At 47.6% G+C, this 19,318-nt stretch overlaps 1 protein-coding gene across 2 annotated transcripts in view; it reads left to right on the top strand.

Annotated features, from left to right (window-relative positions):
* THBS4 (thrombospondin 4) overlaps window positions 1-19,318 on the top strand; it is a 79,363-nt gene that overhangs the window by 57,193 nt on the left and 2,852 nt on the right. For both annotated transcript variants that reach the window (XM_081131395.1, XM_081131396.1), the window contains 15 exons: window positions 1,036-1,141; window positions 1,515-1,597; window positions 1,928-1,979; window positions 2,186-2,388; window positions 3,883-4,020; window positions 6,271-6,339; window positions 7,995-8,147; window positions 11,142-11,246; window positions 11,800-11,907; window positions 12,215-12,374; window positions 13,767-13,885; window positions 14,772-14,824; window positions 17,284-17,477; window positions 18,400-18,578; window positions 19,205-19,253. In XM_081131395.1, the coding sequence (XP_080987521.1) occupies window positions 1,036-1,141; window positions 1,515-1,597; window positions 1,928-1,979; window positions 2,186-2,388; window positions 3,883-4,020; window positions 6,271-6,339; window positions 7,995-8,147; window positions 11,142-11,246; window positions 11,800-11,907; window positions 12,215-12,374; window positions 13,767-13,885; window positions 14,772-14,824; window positions 17,284-17,477; window positions 18,400-18,578; window positions 19,205-19,253 (1,771 nt within the window). The remainder of the gene's footprint in view (window positions 1-1,035; window positions 1,142-1,514; window positions 1,598-1,927; window positions 1,980-2,185; window positions 2,389-3,882; window positions 4,021-6,270; window positions 6,340-7,994; window positions 8,148-11,141; window positions 11,247-11,799; window positions 11,908-12,214; window positions 12,375-13,766; window positions 13,886-14,771; window positions 14,825-17,283; window positions 17,478-18,399; window positions 18,579-19,204; window positions 19,254-19,318) is intronic.

Raw genomic sequence — 19,318 nt, 5'->3', positions numbered from 1 at the left:
CCAGAATTTGAGTGAAAGAACTTGTGTCACTGACCATTTCAGAAACTAGTGTCCACCACCAAATGAGTCAACTTCTAAAAGCCAGGAGTTAGCCATGACAAGGTCATCAGAAACTATACTTATTGGAAATTTCTCAGAGGTCCTAGCTCCTTAGACAATCAGTAGGGACGACAGTGCTCTGTCTTCAGTCATCTACTCATTCACTCATTCAATTAGTCAACAAATAGGCACATTCTAGGCGTTAGGGATACTGTGGTGGGCAGAATAGTCATGGTCCTGCCTCCATAGACCTATAGCCCAACGTCCAACACACCATCTGTTATAGAGCACATGCTGAATGCATTTTAACTAATAGACAGTAGAATTCCCCTGAAAAGCCTTAGCATACTCATTTCTAAAATAAAAATGATGACTTTTTGTTGGCAGATAACATAACCTTTTTCTGCCATATATAGAAATAATAATGAATATGAGTAAAAGTTACAAAATGAAGGGGTGAGGAAATTGACTTTGTGACTAACAATGAATGATTGACATCAACCAGTAAAGTGAAAATCTGATGCCAGCTACCTAATAATCACAGAATATACTGTTTATTCAAATCAGAGACTTTTCTAAAACCTGGAGCCAGGACATCCTAAAAACAATACTCTTTAAAATCAGAATGAATAAGTAAAATATTTATTATAGTCTAAACTCCATAAATGAATTCCAGATAATTCTTAAGAGGCTCCTGCCACAACATAACTTTACCATGAAGGAAAAGACCTTTCTTCTCCTCAGGGCCACCTTCGTGAACTCTCAGGCCAAGGTGAATGCCGGCATTTTCCTCAGCTGCTGGCTAAAGAGCCATGGTCGCCTCAGGAAAAAGGAGAGGGCTGGCAGGCTTTAGGAAAAATGCAAACCCACAAAATTACATAAGACGCCAGGGCCCAAGTGCACAGGGCTACTCCGGTATGAAGGTTGTGCGAATATGCAGACACTGGCTTTGGAACGGCACCCGCGCTGTGTGCTATGAATGTGATTTTTTTCCAGGACTCCTTGGAAGAGCTGAAGCTGGTGGCGAGAGGCTCGCTGTTCCAGGTGGCCGGCCTGCAAGACTGCTTCCTGCAGCAGAGCGAGCCGGTGGCCGCCAGCACAGGTGCGGGCTCTCGGGCAGTTTCCTACCGTCACCAACACAGACAAAGCCCCGGGCCTCCGAAGGGGCTGGGCCCCAGCCCCAAAAGGTGGGCTGTCCGCAGAGCGGGCCCACGGGAGGCAGCTGCGGAGATCAGGCTCTTGCGTCAAAATCCAGGGCAGGGAATATTGTCCTTGCCCTTTTTCATTTTTATAACTCACATGAATTTTGAACTAGCCGGGGGCACTGTGATCATTATTTTTGAGATGAATTACACCAAGTTAAATTCCTATACCCTAGGTTTTTTCATGATCGTTCTCTGGGAAATCGTTTGCTTTTGAGTCACTGTAGAAACAGCTGTCAGTGGCTGAATGCTCCTTACCTTTTGTTGCTATAGGCGACTTTAATCGGCAGTTCTTGGGGCAAATGACACAACTAAACCAGCTCCTGGGAGAGGTGAAGGATCTTCTGAGACAGCAGGTAACAATCGGGACACACCGTAGAAAAGCACCAGTGCTATCAGAGAAGCTCTGTGAGCTCCTGGAGCGGCAGGCCCGCAGCACGGCGGGAGGCAGGGAGGCAGGGAGGCCCGCGCAGCCCTCCGCCCTGGGACTGACACAAAGGCTCTGGAAATGGGGGACAGGCATGTGAAAAACACATCATGGCTCCAAGCAGAATAGGAGCCCTTAAGGGTTACTTTAGAACTACTTTAAATCCATGGCTTGCTGCACATGGATTCTTTCATTCCTGGATTATGTATCAGGTACTCCCTTTCAATCTTTTTTTTTTCCCCTCTTCCCATTTCTAAAGGTCAAGGAAACATCATTTTTGCGAAACACCGTAGCCGAATGCCAGGCTTGCGGTGAGTGCTTTTCTAGTAACTGGCTCGTTCTGAGTTGGACGAGCAGATGCAGACTGATGAAGGGCCCTGGGTGAGGCAACACTGGCCGCAGTTTCTGGAGGTTTGGCATGGAGGTGGAGGGAAGGGAACTTCATTGAAAAACCAAATTTTATTTTGTGTCAGTTATGTTCTTCTGGTGATGAATAAGCCTATTGTTTTTCTTCCAGGGCCTCTCAGCTTGCAGTCTCCAACCCCAAACACGCTGGTGCCCCCGGCCCCCCCGGCCCCCCCAGCACCCCCAGTGCGCCAGTGTGACTCTAACCCCTGTTTCCGCGGAGTCCGCTGTACCAACACCAGAGATGGCTTTCAGTGTGGGCCCTGCCCCGAGGGCTACACAGGAAACGGGGTCATCTGTTCTGATATTGATGAGGTAAAAGCTCAGCTGGACAGCATAGAGCTCCCTAAACATCTTGCACACCATGCAGCTTATGGGAAAAGCCAGGCTGATGACTAAGGGTGACTTGGGTTGTCCTCCAGGCTACTTAGAAACTACTTCCTGATGAGTCCTTACAGACCGAGACACCGTGAGCAGCAGGAGGAAGGAGGCATGACACATGGCCGTGGCTGTGTTTGTAATATATCGCTCTGTGTTTCCAACTCTTCTACTCGTCCATGTTGCTACAGTACTGAGATTTTGGCTTTATACTCTAACATTCATTGTTTCTCTTAAGCAGTCTGTGTTATAATTTTGCTTTTTCCACACTTTTGCAAATGTGGGAGGGGGGAGATCTGTGTAAGGGTATGCTCCAGAGGTTGCAACTGATTTCTTCAAGCTTCCTAAAATAGAGGAGCAGGGGGGAATCTCGAAACAAGGAGGCCCCATAACCTGTGAGTAACCAAAAGTGCGCAGGATGGAGCCAGAAAGACATGTACAGCAAATACAGGCTGGTTGGATGGCTGTGAAAGCCTCCGATATAGACTGTTTCAAGACCATGACTAGCCAGTCACTAGTCCTGTCCCCAAAGTAGTGTTTATAGTAGGTAGCAAGGCTGCCATCAGAATGTGCCTTTCCCCTCCCACCCGGCCAGAGGAAGGTCAGAGGAGAAATGGAGGGGGTGAGGTGCATGCAAGGACCTTAGACACAGACACAGACACAGACACACACACACACACACACACACACTACTCCTGCAAGTTCATGGTAGCACTCCACTGATTACCTCCCTAGGTGGTAAGCAATTAAGATGATCTCTAGTAATCCCTCAATTGCAGAAGCATCTGTACACGCTTCACAAAACTGCATCTGGTTTTTATCTGTGAGCTGGAATTTTTCTCCTTTTGCAAGGGCCAGAAGTGATCGTGTTTTTTGCATTAGTTGAAGTGGTTAAAAAAAAAACACACAAAAAAAAACAATCTCCTGGACTCCAAGGGCCTTGGAATTGCCATGGGCTCGCTAGGGCGCAGAGATAGGCACAGACTCTGATGGATCACATCTAACTAAAGAAACAACCGCCCCAGCTTTGTCTCTTCGAGGTCTTTTCTTTTGAGTAGTTGGTTCAGTAACACCTTTGGACTCACCTAACAGCCAGCTGGCAAGTGGTCCGAGAGTACTGTCCTTTCATAGATTTCTAAATCCCAAGTTAGAGTATCAGGGAATTTACACTGGGAGGTGGATGATTAACATTAGGGACCCTTTCCACTTGGCTGTGCCATTACTCCGTAATCCAGCAAAGCAACTCCACATTGTGTGGGTCAGGGATTCCCAAGGTAACTGTGCAACTGGAAGCCTTTATTTCCTTTTACCATTCTGACCACCAAAGACGGATAGTTAAATGAATAAACAAGCATGTGCAGGCAGATAAATGAAAGTGTGAGAGTGTTTTCTCCATGGGACTAATGACTTTGAAATTTTTTTTCTCTCCAGTGCAAATACCATCCCTGCTACCCGGGTGTGCGATGCGTGAACTTAGCTCCTGGCTTCAGATGTGATGCCTGCCCGGTGGGCTTCACAGGGTCCATGGTGCAGGGTGTCGGGATCAGTTTTGCCAAGTCAAATAAACAGGTGGGCTGAAGTTTATTTTTACCTTAATTACCAACAGAGAAACTCTGGTTGATTCCCACCTCTTTCTTATAACCCTTTATCTCCTTGAGCAGCCAATGCCATGTGGAATATCACGGTGCCAAAGAGCAAGTTAGGATGTTTCCCATCGCATTTCTGAGTGTATATGTTCGTAATGTTTAGTAGGGTGGAAGCTCTTAAACTGGGATTATAGAGCATCACTGGGAAAACAGTGCACGGGGTAGCACTGAATATGTGGCATGATCTCAGGCTTTATTTTGTTGGTAGACATTGTTTTGTCTGGCAGAATAACTTGAAAATCAGGGAAACAAACAAAAGCTTCAAAAATTAGGTCATTTTTGTAGTCATTGTTGCTGATCAGAAGGTGTTTTAGAGATGAGAGGATTTCAAGAGTAGAAATAATCGCCCGAGGAAACCCCCACTTCTTCTTATATAAGCTATAAATTGCCGTAAAGCACTTGAGCACTTCCTGACAGTCTCCATTTATTTCCAGATGCTCTCTATCCTGGTCATTATTTAACTGGCTGACTGTGAAATTCTTTTTGATGTTTTCAGCCCTTAAAAATGGTTGGTCTATAAATATATTTTACTACCTTAGGGAAATTATTAGCTTTAAAGAAGGGCAGGTTCATTATCTCCTAACTGCCTATCACGGGATTCTAGGGGGCATCATTTTTAGACTAGAAAAAAAAGGCAAGCTAGACAGATAGGAATGACAACAAGCCATTAGAGTAATGACCCAGAGTTTTTCTTCTCTCCTCCAAAGACAAAATCTCCAGGACTAACCCAAGGAAAATAGGCAAAATGAATAGAAGGTGCTTTATGTAAGCTACCCAGGAGCACTTCCCAGTAGATTTCCAGCAATATGGTACATGGAACTGAAGTGGAAGGGAGCCATCTTGATAAAATTTAACAACAATTTTAATGCATCACCAATATCAAAAGAAATAAAAATAAATATGCAGGTTTTGGAGACAGAAAGGTAACGCAAAACCAGAGCTGTGGGTAGAAGCTGATACTGCAGCAGCTCATGGGAAGTGGGAGCTGGGTATAGGTCCCAGGAGTGGGGAGCTGGGCTATTAGCACCTATGTGGGCATGGCAGATGTTGTCTTGCACCCTTAGAAAGATCTAATACCCCTCTACAAAGCCAGGAGACTCAAAGAGCTATGTTCCCCATTACAAGGAGATGAGAAAACTTGAGTAGCCCCAAAAATCAACAAGGAAGCTTGATGTCCATTTTGGGGCAAGGTTAACACAAATGAAAATTGCCCACAACAAATCAAAACTCCAAGCTTATATTACATACAGTTATGAACTAAAAATCTGTGTTACACATGTAATGCAGATATACAAGCCAAAAATTGACATGAAAACCAGCTCTGGAGCAGTAATATCCTCAAAGCTACAGCACCTTGTGAAGACTCCAAACTCAGGGCCAGTGGAACAACCACCGGCAGAGGCAGGGCCACTAAGGATATGCTCATGAACAAAAATGGCAATTTCCATGAAGATGCTACCTTGAGGAAATGTGATAAATACAAGTTCAAAAGGATAAAGAGAAAAAGGAAAGAATAGATACCATAATTAAAGAATAGAGCAATGAGGGACTGGGGGGGAAGGGGCATGTGTAAGAACTAGCCAAGTAAAATTATTCACTGAAAAAAATAATCGTTGAAATTAGAAACTTAATAGATGAGCAAGACAGCTAAAAGGGAGTTTATAGAGATTGGAAGGTGGAACTCAGGAAATCACCCAGGATGCAACACAGAGAAATAAAGATGTGGAAAATATGAATGAGAGGTTAAGAGTCAACAGAAGAGATTAATGAAAAAATCCAATATTTATTTAATTGTAGTTTCAAAAAAAAGAGTAGAAGGAATAGGAGCAGAGGGAAGCTGAGAATTTTCCAGAATTGCAGAAAAATTGGATTCTCAGGTAGAAGTACGTTGAGCCCCAAGGTGGAGAAAGAAGAACCTTCGTGACTAAAAGGGTTGTGGAACAGATTACTCATACAACTTGTCTTTTATGAACCACTTTAAATACCAAGTAGGCAACTATCACTGAAATTAGGTTAAGTACAGACTGATACAAACACAGAGAGGTGGCTAAAATGATACCCCGGTTTCCATTCTGCCTGAAATTTCTTGTCTTCACACAACAGTGTCAAAACACAGCAAAATGCATTTGCTTTTCTACTTAAGCGAGCATCTCTTTAAATCCTTCTGCACTAGGTCTGCACTGATATTGATGAGTGTCGAAATGGAGCGTGTGTTCTCAACTCTATCTGCACTAACACTTTGGTGAGTATTTTTCGTGGCCGATGTGATCAAAGCAGACCAGTTATTAAACCAAGTGTATGTTTATGAATCATAACCCCCAAAACACATGGAACATAGGGGCATAATTTACTCAATTGGCAAATGAGGGTAAAAGTTGGTGCTGAAAAACAGTTTTTAATATGTAAGTGTAATTTTATAAGTGATATAAGAATATTATAAGGCTCCCTTTTCTCTGATTTCTTATTGAGCCCCACCTTGGTTCTCTCCTTCTTTTATCCTAGGCCCTTCCTTGTTTCCCCATCCCCAGCTTTAGTGAACATCCTCTAAAAATAAAAAAATAATAAAATAAAATTTAAAACTTCAGATATGGGTTTTATCTCTGAAAGTTCCTGTCAACTGTTTCTAAGATGATTGGTGTTGCAAGTAGATTGTCAATGAAAGAACTGCCAATTCCATGCATAACTGCTTCTAACTTTTTGTCCCTGGGAAAGTCATTTAATCTCCAGGTTCCTAGTTTCCTTATATGTAAAAGCATTTTAGAAATACCAATCACTTATTTTAATCCTCATAACAACCCTGTCAATAGGCACTGTTATCACCCCCATTTGACAGCTGAAGAAACTGAAGCACAGAGAGGTTAGGTGATTAGGCTGAGGCCACGCGTGTCACGAGACTTCCAGTGTGGTGCAGAGTCTGTGTTCTCAACTGCACGCTTTGCTGCCGAGGAATACACAGGGATGTACAGCTTCTTAGCTTTTCACCGGGACACCAGTCATCTGCACAAATGGGTTAGGGAGACACTGACATAAAGGTAATAATTAAAGCCACCCAGGGAGAAGAAAAGTAGACAGTGGGACTGTCTAGAAAGGAGCACTCCAGAGAGCCTCAAAAGATAAAGAAGTAGGCACAGAAAAACAGAGCAGAAGCAAAGAAAAGGAGAGAACTGACCAAATGGAGCAGCCCAGTGAGGCTGATGGGTCAAGAAAGCATTGACGAGCATGCTTTGAACTTGGCAATTCAGGGTTGTTAGTGACTAAAACCATTGAATCGTATACTTTATGTGAGTCTCTTTCATAATATGTAAATTTTATCTCAATAAAGCTGTTTTTAAAAAAAGTGGCGCCTGACTCTGGAAGTGCCATTGCAATGGAGCCAACAGCCCACTGCAGGTTTCTTCCATAGCAGCCTACCTGCCTCATGAAGAATTGTCAGCGCAAGGCCACCAACAGATCTCTGGACCCTGTTCCTTTGTCATCAGTTGTAAAAAAAAGTGGGAGTGGGGGGAAGACAGTGAAAGAAAAGTTCTAGCTTGTGTTTTAATCAAACCATCTCCCTTATCCCGGAGTAAAGTCTCTAACTTTGCCTCCCAGGACTTGACGGGAACGGTCAGCCCTTTCCCCTCCCCCCTCACTGGGGCTGGGCAGTCAGAATGATGGTCCACCGTCTAGCCCCCCAGCTTCAGTTCTCTTCCTTGATGCCTGCATGGCCTGCAGCAGCTTCCAGTCTGGTGGTGCCTTCCCCAATATTCACACCATCTTATAAGATACACATAAGGACAGAGACGCCACGGGTCTCCCTCCATCCTGGCATCACTGCGTACACGCGAAAGTAAACACACAGTACCTTTGCTCACAGTGCTGGCTCCTGGCTTATCATCTTATCTTTCTTCCTCGCAGGGGTCTTACCGCTGTGGGCCTTGTAAACCCGGGTACACTGGCGATCAGACAAGGGGCTGCAAAACTGAGCACAGCTGCCGAAACCCAGAACTGAACCCGTGCAGTGCGAACGCGCAGTGCATCGAGGAGAGGCAGGGGGATGTGACGTGCGTGGTGAGTTGTTACTTGCTTTACCGTTTTTGCCCGGGTTCTACTTGCTACAGGGTAGAAGTACTCAAACATGAAAACATTTTGATCAAGATAAACACCAAATGTAACAGAGGGTCAACTGGGTAGCAGTCAGGAGCCCATCTAACCAGCAGCCGCCGCTTCTCTCCCTGCTGGCCCTGGGTTGACACTGTCCCCTTGAGCAGCTCAGCGGTGGAGCCGCAGCTCCCAGGCATCCTCTGTGGAAGGCCCGAGAAGTGAGCAGCAGAAGGCAAAGGAGCCTCCTTCCCTCCCTTCCATCCACTGCCTTAGTGACTTCTTTGTATAACTCGTTAGCTTATTGCTCTCCTTTCTAACTGTCCTCCCCCTTAAGACATCCAGTTTCCAAACTGGCCCCAGGAGGTGGGTCGCAGTGGAGAGGTGGTTCGCTGCTGTAAACCCTCAGAGAGAAACCCATCTCCCGCAGGTGACTGGGAGGGTACAGACAGAGCCGTCCTCTGTGTCTACCTCCGCCCAGGTTCAGGAATAGCCCAGTGGATGGTCACTCTTCTTCCTGTCATTTCTCAACCCTGGAGCTGATCTGGGGAGGAGGCTGGGAACAGCAGGGCAGCCTCAGCCTCACATGAGCCCCCTCCAGGCTGCTGTGTCCTGGGCCCTTGGGGAGGAAGAAGGCTTGTTCCTAGCATCCACTCCCAGACCTCAAGCCCAGGGCCCTTGGGGATTCTAGGCACTGAGAAATCAGCCGTTTTCAGCTGTTCGCCTCCTTCCTTCCCAGGGAGCCAGGCCTGCAGGCGGCCCTCAGAGTCCGAGAGCCACAGGTTTGTGGTGAGCACGTCTGAGTGACGGGGTGGATTCTGGGAGACTCCTTCCCTGTTCTCTGTAGCTCAGACTTACACTTTTTAAGCTCACAAAACTTTCTACCACGAGCATATCACTTTTCAAATAGGAAAAATGAGAAGAGTCTAAACGAAGTTAAAAAAATAAATATAATGACATCAGCTCTCTCTGGCAACACAAGGTCCTGATGAAGGAACAAGCTGGGTCAGAGGGGAAAACAGTTTCCCTAATTCCCGTTGATCAGGCATGTTTATCGCCATTGAGAGGGAAGTATATCTATATTTAAATGCTCATTTTCTGTGAACAAAGTAATGACTTCCCTGGGATGGTGGGTGATGGGGCTCTTAATATGTTTTTGAATTTGTAATAAGGCTCAATGACAGATGGTAAAAGATTAATACACTTGGTGTGACTACTAAAATAATTTAATCTGCCAGAAAATGGCTCATTAAAAATGTATTTGTTCCTAGAGGAAATTTTTTCTTCATTAAAATGAGTCAAGGACCATACCCCATAGCTGAGCCTCTGAGGCCTTCTGAAGGTCCCGCTGAGGCAACTGAGCAGAAACGGGGGTAGTGACGGGAGGGCTGTTTTTGGAATCCTGCCTTTGAAATCTCTGGTCGCAGAAGGAGCGTGCAGATGACTGAGAACAGGCAGGCTGCCGCTTAGGAAGCCGCTGGTCTTAAATCACCTTATTTTGATTAGCGAGGCCAGGAAATGTAGCATTTACTTGTGTAAAGTTTTTTTTCCTTTGGCCCTGACTCTGTGCCTCAGACTCCTTTTCCTCTCCCTGCCCTTCTAGCTCCCTGTCATTTTCTAGGTCCCTTCTCCCGTGTTCTCCCACTGTTCTGCCTGTTCCTCCCTTGGGAGCCCATTCTGCTCCTGGGCTGAGTTCCCAGGTACGATCTCAGACCCAGGACACCACTTCTGGAATGATTTCCTCTCTCTTTGGTTTGTCAAACATCCTTCAGTGAGGTCAGCTAGGATATGGACCATCAGAGGAAGAACTTGAAGTGCCCGTTAACCAAATATGCACGGCAGAGGACACTGGGCTGGCCCAGGCTTGAGTTCAAGTCCCAGCTCTGAGACCCTTAGCACGGGACCTGACCACTCGGAGCCTAGCTGATGCTTGTGTAAAATGGGGTAATGGTGACCGTGTAGCAACATCGTGACAATTGGAGACAATGGCTGTAGAGTGTGGTATAGAATAACTGGTGTTTTAATGCCTGTTCTGCTGACATTGGGGCTTGCTCTCAGCACCTGGTGGTGGCTGGGAGACTTGGGGAGACTTCTCCAGAGGAGCAGAGAACACACAGACCAGCACCGTGCCTGTGGGAACGTGCTCCCGGTAAAAGGCTGTAAATGGAGGTCGGGCACCTTAGAAGGTCCCTCCATTGGTGGAAATTGATCTAGAAGACTGTTAGATTCAGCGAGATGACTGTGATTCAAGAATGATAAGGGAAGTGCCACATTTCCCCCGAGAAAAGAAATTGGACAGCCATACGGAGAACTTTCGATAACAACTCAGAATTACAAATACGGACACCCTTGGAACCAGGAGTTTCACACTGAGAAACCAGTACCTGTGCATTAGAGTTACTTGTTGCAGCATTGTTTGCTATCTAAAAGGGTGTTAAAAACCTGACACCCACCAGGAGAGGACTGGTTGAATTAATTGATGCACATGCATACCACCTTATGTATGAGACATCTGTTGCCATAAAAAAAAGACATAAATATACATGGAGTGCTATGGAAAGCGCTCCAAGATATAATGTTAATTTTTTTAAAAATCAAGATGCAGAGCAGCGTCTATATGTGTGCTAGCAGTGTGTGAAAGGACAGAGCGAGAAAGAAGGGTGCACATGTGCTTGTCTGGGCGCAGCTGTCTCAGTGTGTGCTGGGGAACTGACTGCCCTACTCGCCTGAGCTGAGGGAACAGGGGTGGGAAGTTTACACTGCAGCCCCTTTGTACCTATTGAATTTTGAACCATTAGACTATTCAAAAAACAATTTAATAGTTTTAAAATCCTTCCCGAGAAGGTCTGTCTGGCTCTGGGCCCTCCCTCTGGGGATGTGCACACAGGAACAGAGGCTCCTGTCAGCCACCAGCCTCCCTCCAGGCTCCGCTCCCCAGGCCTCTGATGGGCTTTCCCTTCACAGTGCGGAGTCGGGTGGGCTGGTGACGGCTACTTCTGCGGAAAGGATGTGGACATCGACAGTTACCCAGATGAGGAACTGCCGTGCTCTGCAAAGAACTGCAAGAAGGTAAGGAGGCAAGAAGAAACACACACACACACAGTGGCTTTCCAAAGTCACATCTTATATGGGGGAGAGGTTTCTGTGGGTTCCATTGAAATTTGCATTTTTAGAGGGGCTGCATCTCAACTGGAGCAAAACAGCCATCGATAATAAAGCCAGACAGCCACAGGGATCTTGAGGTTTGACTTGGACAGATGTAGGGGCGGGGGGGAATGGGGAGAAGCTGGTAAAAGGCTACAAACTTTCAGTTATAAGAGGAATAAGGTCAGAGGATCTAAGGTGTAACGCGGTGACTAAGTTGATAACACTATTGTAGGATTGAAATTTGCTAAGAGAGTAGAATTTAAATGTTCTCAGCAAAAAAGGAGGGGAAATATATGAGGTGATGGATCTGTTCATTAACTCGATGGGGGGAATCCTTTCATAATATGTATGTATATCAAATCATCACATTGTACACTGTAAATATCTTACAATTTTGTCAATTACACCTCAATAAAGCTAAAAAAAACACAAGAGACAGATATAGGTGTCTCTCTGAACTGTGTTTCCCTCTTAGGACAACTGCAAGTATGTGCCGAATTCTGGCCAAGAAGATGCAGACGGAGATGGCATTGGCGACGCCTGTGATGAGGATGCGGACGGGGACGGGATCCTGAATGAGCAGGTACCTGCTCTGCTGGGAGGGCCTGTGAATTGCCACAAGCAGGGATGATGGAAGAAATACCATGAAGCCAACTATTTATAATAATCATCCCAAATGTTAGTTTCTATGCCCAGGTTCCCATAGCGCTGTGACTTTTTATTCTAAGATTATCAAATGTTTAAAATATAAAACTAACAAACTTGGGCCTCCTGAGTTCTGGCAACTCATGACCCTGGGGGTGGAGGTCGGCCAGCATCCACCGCAGGGCCAAGCACACAGTAGGGAAGCAGTATCAGTCAGAGCAAGTGTTCGGTCTTCTGATCCTTAGGATAACTGTGTCCTGACTCACAATGTGGACCAAAGAAACAGTGACCAAGATCTCTTTGGGGATGCCTGTGATAACTGCCGAGATATCCTAAATAATGACCAGAGAGACACTGATGGGGATGGAAAAGGAGACGCCTGCGATGACGACATGGATGGAGATGGTGGGTTTGTCTCATTTTATCTCATATTTGGGACTCATTTGTCCTTCTGCCCTGTTGTCTTGAGGAGCAGGAACAGAATTACTGACTAGGAGCTGACTAGGAGGGCCTTCCTGCTCTGGGTGGTTCCATGCAGCCTGCGTCTGGGGACCCAAGATCCACTGTGTCTATGGGAGGAGACTCCGCGGCACACCCCCCTATTTTATAACCCTGGGTGTTTCTGGAACTCTGCATCAATACCAGAAACCTTGTAGGAAATACTTCCAGTCTTTGTAGGGCATCTGTCTCCAGATTATACCTTTCCTACTCCCCACTGTCCTTTTCACACATGAGGGTCCTGGAAGTGGAGAACTGGGTGAGCAGGCCTTGAGCAAGGTCACAGGCTACAGCCCCTGGGTCGGGCTCCTCCTGCAGAGAATCAGGCATTTTCCAGGACACGTGAACATCCCTGTCTGTTCTGGGGAGAGCTGTGGGGGCAGGGTGGCTGCATTGCCCAGCTCCAGGGTCCACTGAGGGGGCCTCGGATTGTGATCTGTGTTAATGGCACCCCCTGGAGCATAATCCTGAGCTCGGGAGCCCCACAGGATTTGGGGAAGGATAATTGTTCCTCCATAACTTCCATAACATACATATGACTGTGATCAAAGTATAGGCTGGAGCCTATAGTTTCTGAGAACCATCACATCACAGGGCCTGGAAGGAAAATCCTTTTAGAAATACATTACACATGCATGTGTACAGGCGTGCGTGCACACACACACACACACCCCACTCCAAAATATCCACACCTCAATAAAACACGACCCCACCTTCTACAAGCCTAACTGATGGCCCAGATCCAGTGATGTGCTGATAAACCAACTCAGCAAAACAAACAAAAAAAGCCCCAAGTTGTAGCATTTGTCAAATTCCATAATGTAAATACTACTCCCACCATCACTGAGTTCAAGCTCCCAGTATGAGAGGACATGATTGAATGGGAAGCTGGGAAGAGAGGGGCACGATGGGCTGTCTCCAGCATGCCACTGCCCGAGTCCTTGGGTTCCAGGCCTAGCTCACATACCCATGATGTCCTCCCTCCCCAGGAGCAGCCCACCTAGTCTTCATGACCTCATCTGGCTGCAGAGATAGCCACTGATATCTTGGACAAGTTATAACTCATTAGGTAAATGCCTCAGATCACTGTTCATTTTTAAAAGTCTCCCAGCATCCATCCTTTGACCTTACCTCCAGATAACTGCTGGAAAAGGTAGTGGCTCTCTGAGGGTGGCCCAGGCAGAAGTCCCTCACCACATGCCTGTGTATATAGACCTGATCTCTACAACACCCAGAAGTGTGTTCCCCAGACCTGTCGGTGATGTGTACCTAGCTTAGGGAAGCATTTCTTTCTTGTAGGAATAAAAAACATTCTGGACAACTGCCAAAGAGTTCCCAATCGTGACCAGTGGGACAAGGATGGTGATGGAGTGGGGGATGCCTGTGACAGTTGTCCTGATGTCAGCAACCCTAACCAGGTTTGTGGGATACAGGGGAATTCAAAGCTAGGCTGAACTGCCCTATGCGAAGACACCTGTAAGACCAGTGCCTGGAACAAACGGCAGAGCCCAGCGGCTCAGTTCTGTGTGTTGCCATACACCTCCCAGAGCAGAGGTGGTGGGGTACACACTTAGGCCTGGAGGTGATAGGAAGAACACTGCAGGAGATCCGAGCCCCTCTGGACTAATCTCACAGGCTATAGGGTGCCTATGAGGTTAGGAATATGGGTTTAGTGATGCCCGAACACGTTGTGGTTTTTTTGCTAAAGTGAAAATGTAACATGGAAGTTAACCATGGGAAGCCTTGTGTCCCTTTAGTCCCCAAACCCCTGCATTGACTATGTATGGACATTTCAGATTAAGTACAGTCAGCAACGTGTTGTTTCCATTCTCACTCCTCCTTCCTGTCTGGATAATTGGGGGTGATGCGTCACGTATTTTTAAAGCCCTGAGAGAGTGAAGTCATTGTTGCCCCCTGTGACTCACTGTCACTCTGGCCTGGTTCCAAAATGCAGAAGCAAAGCAACACCAGTCTTCCCGGTCCCCGTGCGTGTGGCTGGCTCCCTTCCGACCCATGCCAGGGTCCTGCGTCTCCATCTGCCTCCCTGCTGCCCCGGCGCCCTTTTCCCATCAGCTCATCTGGTGTGTGGGCAGCCCATCCGTGGAGCTCGGTATTTTGGAAGGCTTCTCTGAAAATTCAGCATTGTGCCTACACCAATATGGTGTTGTCCTTTTGCAGTTTTGCATCGTCCCCATCGGGAGAAATAATCCTGAGGTCCAGTGATGATGGGCCAGGTCTGCCTTCCCTGGAACGTTCTGTGCACACAGGCCCAGGGACCAATAACACACTCTGTTCTCTTTGCAGTCTGATGTGGATAACGATCTGGTCGGGGACTCCTGTGACACCAATCAGGACAGGTATGGAGCCTCTCCCAGCTGCATAGGGCCCCATGAAACATCTGGAGAGAGCTCCATCCTTCGGAGCCTTCTGCTGCTTTGGAATCTCCCTGGGTAGACAGAGCTGCCTCTGGTCAGGGTCACCACACCTCCCCGAGAGTTCCGTATGGGGCGGGCCAGGACAGTATCAGGAGGGGCCACAGGCACTCTAGCAGGTGAGAGTCCATTACAGGAGAGTCAGTACAGTATCCTGCTTCAGAGATGGGCTCCAGAGGGACACAGCTAGGTATAAATCCCAGCTCCTTCACTTACAAGCCAGCAAACCCTAGGCAAGTTACGTAATCTCTCTGCGCCTCAATTTTCTCATCTGTAAAATGGAGATGACAATAGAGTGTAGCTCCTAGGACTATTGTGATGATTAATTTGTGAAAAGTGCATATTACAGTTTCTTTTACATAGATAGCACTCAATAAATATTAGCTTTTCTACTATTATATCCTCTCAGCTCTGGAAAGCTTCGCCAGCACCCCAAAATAGAAAGCTGTCGGTGTGCTGCAGGATCACTGTTCTTTCATCGTCCTTGGCATTTTTCATCTTGCATCCCTTATTTGAGTGGAATTGTTCTATGCAAATGAATTTTGTCAACCCTCCTAGCCCCACATGGTTAGAGTCCTAGGTTAGGGGCTGGAGCAGCTGCTGCAGTAACATCACCAAACAACAGACAAGTGCAGCTCTGCCCTAGAGGCTCCTGCAGAACCAGGCTCTAAACCCTTCACTCGGGGAATCACGACAGAGGCGGGACAGGGATGAGGGAGGGAGAGGATTCCAAAAGGCAATGCAGGAGGAAATGTAGCTTCCTTTCTCCATCTCTTCTCAGAGGTTGCCCTGCAGACCGCAGTCTAGAGGCAAACCTTGCTCACGGTCAGTCCTATAAAGTCCCATCTTGGTCGTTGCACTCAGTGTCCTTGCTGCAAAGTACATGCTGGCTGCCTGAACTTAAACATACTTCTCAGTCTCTCATAGTCTCTCAATTTCTTCATCTGCAAAGGAGAGGTGATCAAGTGTGTCTCCAGGTTACAATGAAATGAGAGATGATGTAGGTAAAGCTCCTGACACAGTGCTGGGCCTCAGGTGACAGTGTGAGGAGAGGCAAGTCAGCGACAGCCTGACATAGGATGCCTCCGCCTTTGGGTGGAAGGTGGGACTGGTACCCTGATAACTTCCCTAAGTGATGTCTATCAAGAATATTCCCTGTTGCAGGTTGTCCTGCATTCTGAGAGCCATCTAAGTAATTTCTGAAACATCCTATCCCACCAGCCTCTAGATATTTGCATAAAATAAATGACTCATTCTGCTATATCTTAATTCCCACACTCTTCAACCTTGGGCAGGAGGGTAGGAACTGCTTGTTTTGCATAAAAGTGTTCAGGGCTATATAGAATGGCTGCTAATGGAACTAGCTCAATCTTAAGATTTAAAGCAGCCCTGTGACATGCACAGGAATTCTTCTATTTGAGTTGTGTCATCTGCTTGTCCAGGTTGGCCTCACTTTTTGGGGGACCCAGCTGGGAAGTATGGCCTGAAGGGTATAGACTTGGCCTCTGTCTGGCTTCCCTCCCCTGTACCATCCCAAATGATATAGGGACAGTTCCCAGCTCCAGATAGGCCCTGGGTGGAGCAAGGTGCAAGGAGGGTGTGCTCTGATCCAGAATAGCCACAGGAGGTCTCCATCAATCAGGGAGAGCTCTGGGGACAGGGCATTAGGCCTGGAAAGAAGAAATCAGGTGGGCAGAGAAAGAGGGTTCTGAGAAGTGCTTCAGACCAGGACTGAGCCCAGCCTACATGCTCACCTCTCAGGAAGGAACTCCCTATTCTCTTTGCCATTCATGTCTGATCCTTCTTGGGTCTACAGGCCAGAGATTGTGAAGAGAAACAGAAAAGAACACATTGTAGGGCTTCCTGAGACCAGGTACTTAGAAGTGCTTTTCCCTATACCAAAATTAGATATGCAAAATTCTAATCATTTAATCTTCACAACAACCTTATGAAGGAGGCGCTGCTGTTATTCCCACTTTACGGGTGAGGACACTGAGCCATAGAGGGTCCAGTATCCTGCCTGGGGCCACATGCTGGTCAGCGGCTGAGCAGTCTGGCTCCCCTGCCCGTCACTCTGCTCCCTTGGCACATTCTCTCAGTCAGGGATCAGCCAGTGACCTCCAGGGACTGACAGGAGGGTCTGGGCACATAATCACAAACTTGGCCCTTGTCGTCTTGCCCAGGAAGTGATCTGGTATTTTATCAGTTGAGGAAGTGGGAACATGGTCTCTGAGGCCCACAGGGCAGCCTTATCTGGGGACACATGTGTTTGATCAAAGACCAGCCCTGGTTAAAACCCCAAACCCAAACTGTCCCTCCTGAGAGCTGGACTCCCACTGCCCTCTGGGCCCTGCGATGCGAACTCCCCCTCCTCTCCCCCACAGTGATGGGGACGGGCACCAGGACAGCACAGACAACTGCCCCACCGTCATTAACAGCGCCCAGCTGGACACCGACAAGGACGGAATTGGTGACGAGTGTGACGACGATGACGACAATGACGGCATCCCAGACCTGGTGCCCCCTGGACCAGACAACTGCCGGCTGGTCCCCAACCCGGCCCAGGAGGACAGCAACAGTAAGTGGGCTCAGCCCAGGCTGCATGGGACTCCGAGGCTCCCTTTGGCCAGCACAAGGTGGCACACCTCTTCCCAGCCACCAGCTTGTGTGGACAGTAGAAGTCTGGTAGATACCGTTCTCCAGCTGTCAGAGAAGAGCCGCTCTGCAGCTTCCGCGCAGCCCTGGGCTGAGAGCACATGGGCAGGGAGCAGCCACATGCTCCCTCCCCGGAGCCTGGAGGGCTGCCCACCACCGTGCTTGCTCCCCTCACTGGGAGCCACAGAAAAGCAGGAGAGAGAAGGCCCAGCAGCAAATGGCTTAGGTGGGGTCACAAACTCAGATGTCTGCAGGGACCAAGCCAATAAGGAAAAGTGTGCACCAAGCCAGAAATGAGACAGCAGGTGAGGACCAGTGAGCTGGTGAGGGTCCGCCCATCCACAGCTACTCAGATTCCAATATTTATTCAGCTGAATAAAACACACTATGGACCAGATTCGGCCTCAGAACCACCAGAAATTATGGTCTTAGAGATAAAATTTGGTGACAGTTATTTCCATGTTTCTTACACGTTGCAGTGTAGAAAGTTCTATAGACATTTGCTATATAAGGTCAGGCTGAAGATCCACTGGACGGTGAACCCCACTGTTGTCAGAGGACACCCAGGGTTTCTTGTGAGGTCCATTTTGCACAGTTCCCCTCTACTCTGTCCCCAGGAAATTCTTTTGATCACATACAGTGGGGTTCACCAACCCACCAAGAGGACTCCAGGGTGGGCATGGGGCAGGCTCAGATGTGGCTGATGTCAGGGCTCCTTTCCCACCTGGGTTGAAAACCATAGCCCTAAGCCTGCTGCTGTTCCTTGTCCAGCCCCCTTTCTCTTCAAGGAGTGTTGGTGGGTGTAGGTGTTACAAGCCCCCCTCCTTCTCTTCCACCCCATTCAGGTGACGGCGTGGGAGATGCCTGTGAGACAGACTTTGACCAGGACAAGATCATCGATCGGATCGATGTCTGCCCAGAGAACGCTGAGATCACTCTGACCGACTTCAGGGCCTACCAGACTGTAGTTCTGGACCCTGAAGGAGATGCCCAGATCGATCCCAACTGGGTGGTCCTGAACCAGGTATGTCACACGGTTGGCAACATCTCAGTTTTGCCTTGACACAGACACAGGCCCTCTGAGAGGAGCAGGTAATGTTTAGAGAGTGCTCACTGCGAGCCAGGCACTATTCCACGTCAGTTATTCCTCACAGTAGCCCTATGACACAGCACTTCATTAGCCCCATTGTACAGATGATGAGATCAAGTCTGGTAAAGCTTTGACAATTGTTCATGGTAGCACTGCAGGTAAGTGGCTGAGATTGCTGGAATGGGGACTCAGGCAGTCTGACCTTACAGCCATGCTCCTAATTTCTCCAGTAGACTGCCTCCCACATGTCCTTACTGTGTAACTAAAGAAGGAAGGCACAGAGAGGCTTAGAAGACTAGCCAGCGTCACCCAGCAACATATTCATTAGAAGTGTATGTTCTCCAATTAAGGCTTTATTGAGTCAGTGTAAGTGAGTTTCAGCAAAATTCTTTCTGTTCCGCTTTGAGCACATAAGGTAGAGCAGTCCCTCAGGTAATGCAGTCTTTACGTGGAGGTCAGATGTCGCTGACCGCTCACCCATGATGCCTGAGGTTCGGAGCTTCCTCGAGCTCACTCTGTCCCTTCCAAGATTGTTCTTCACTCTTCAACTCTCTCTGCAGGGCATGGAGATTGTGCAAACCATGAACAGCGACCCTGGGCTGGCAGTAGGTACGTCCAGGGCCTTGGGTACCACTTGTGCAGATTTCACTCTTTCCAGCTACCCATGTGGCTTT

This window comes from Miniopterus schreibersii, assembly GCF_964146895.1.
Source record: "Miniopterus schreibersii genome assembly, chromosome: 3".
Lineage (NCBI taxonomy): Eukaryota > Metazoa > Chordata > Mammalia > Chiroptera > Miniopteridae > Miniopterus > Miniopterus schreibersii.
Note: the sequence above shows the minus strand (reverse complement) of the source record. Positions and strands in the feature narration are given on the sequence as shown.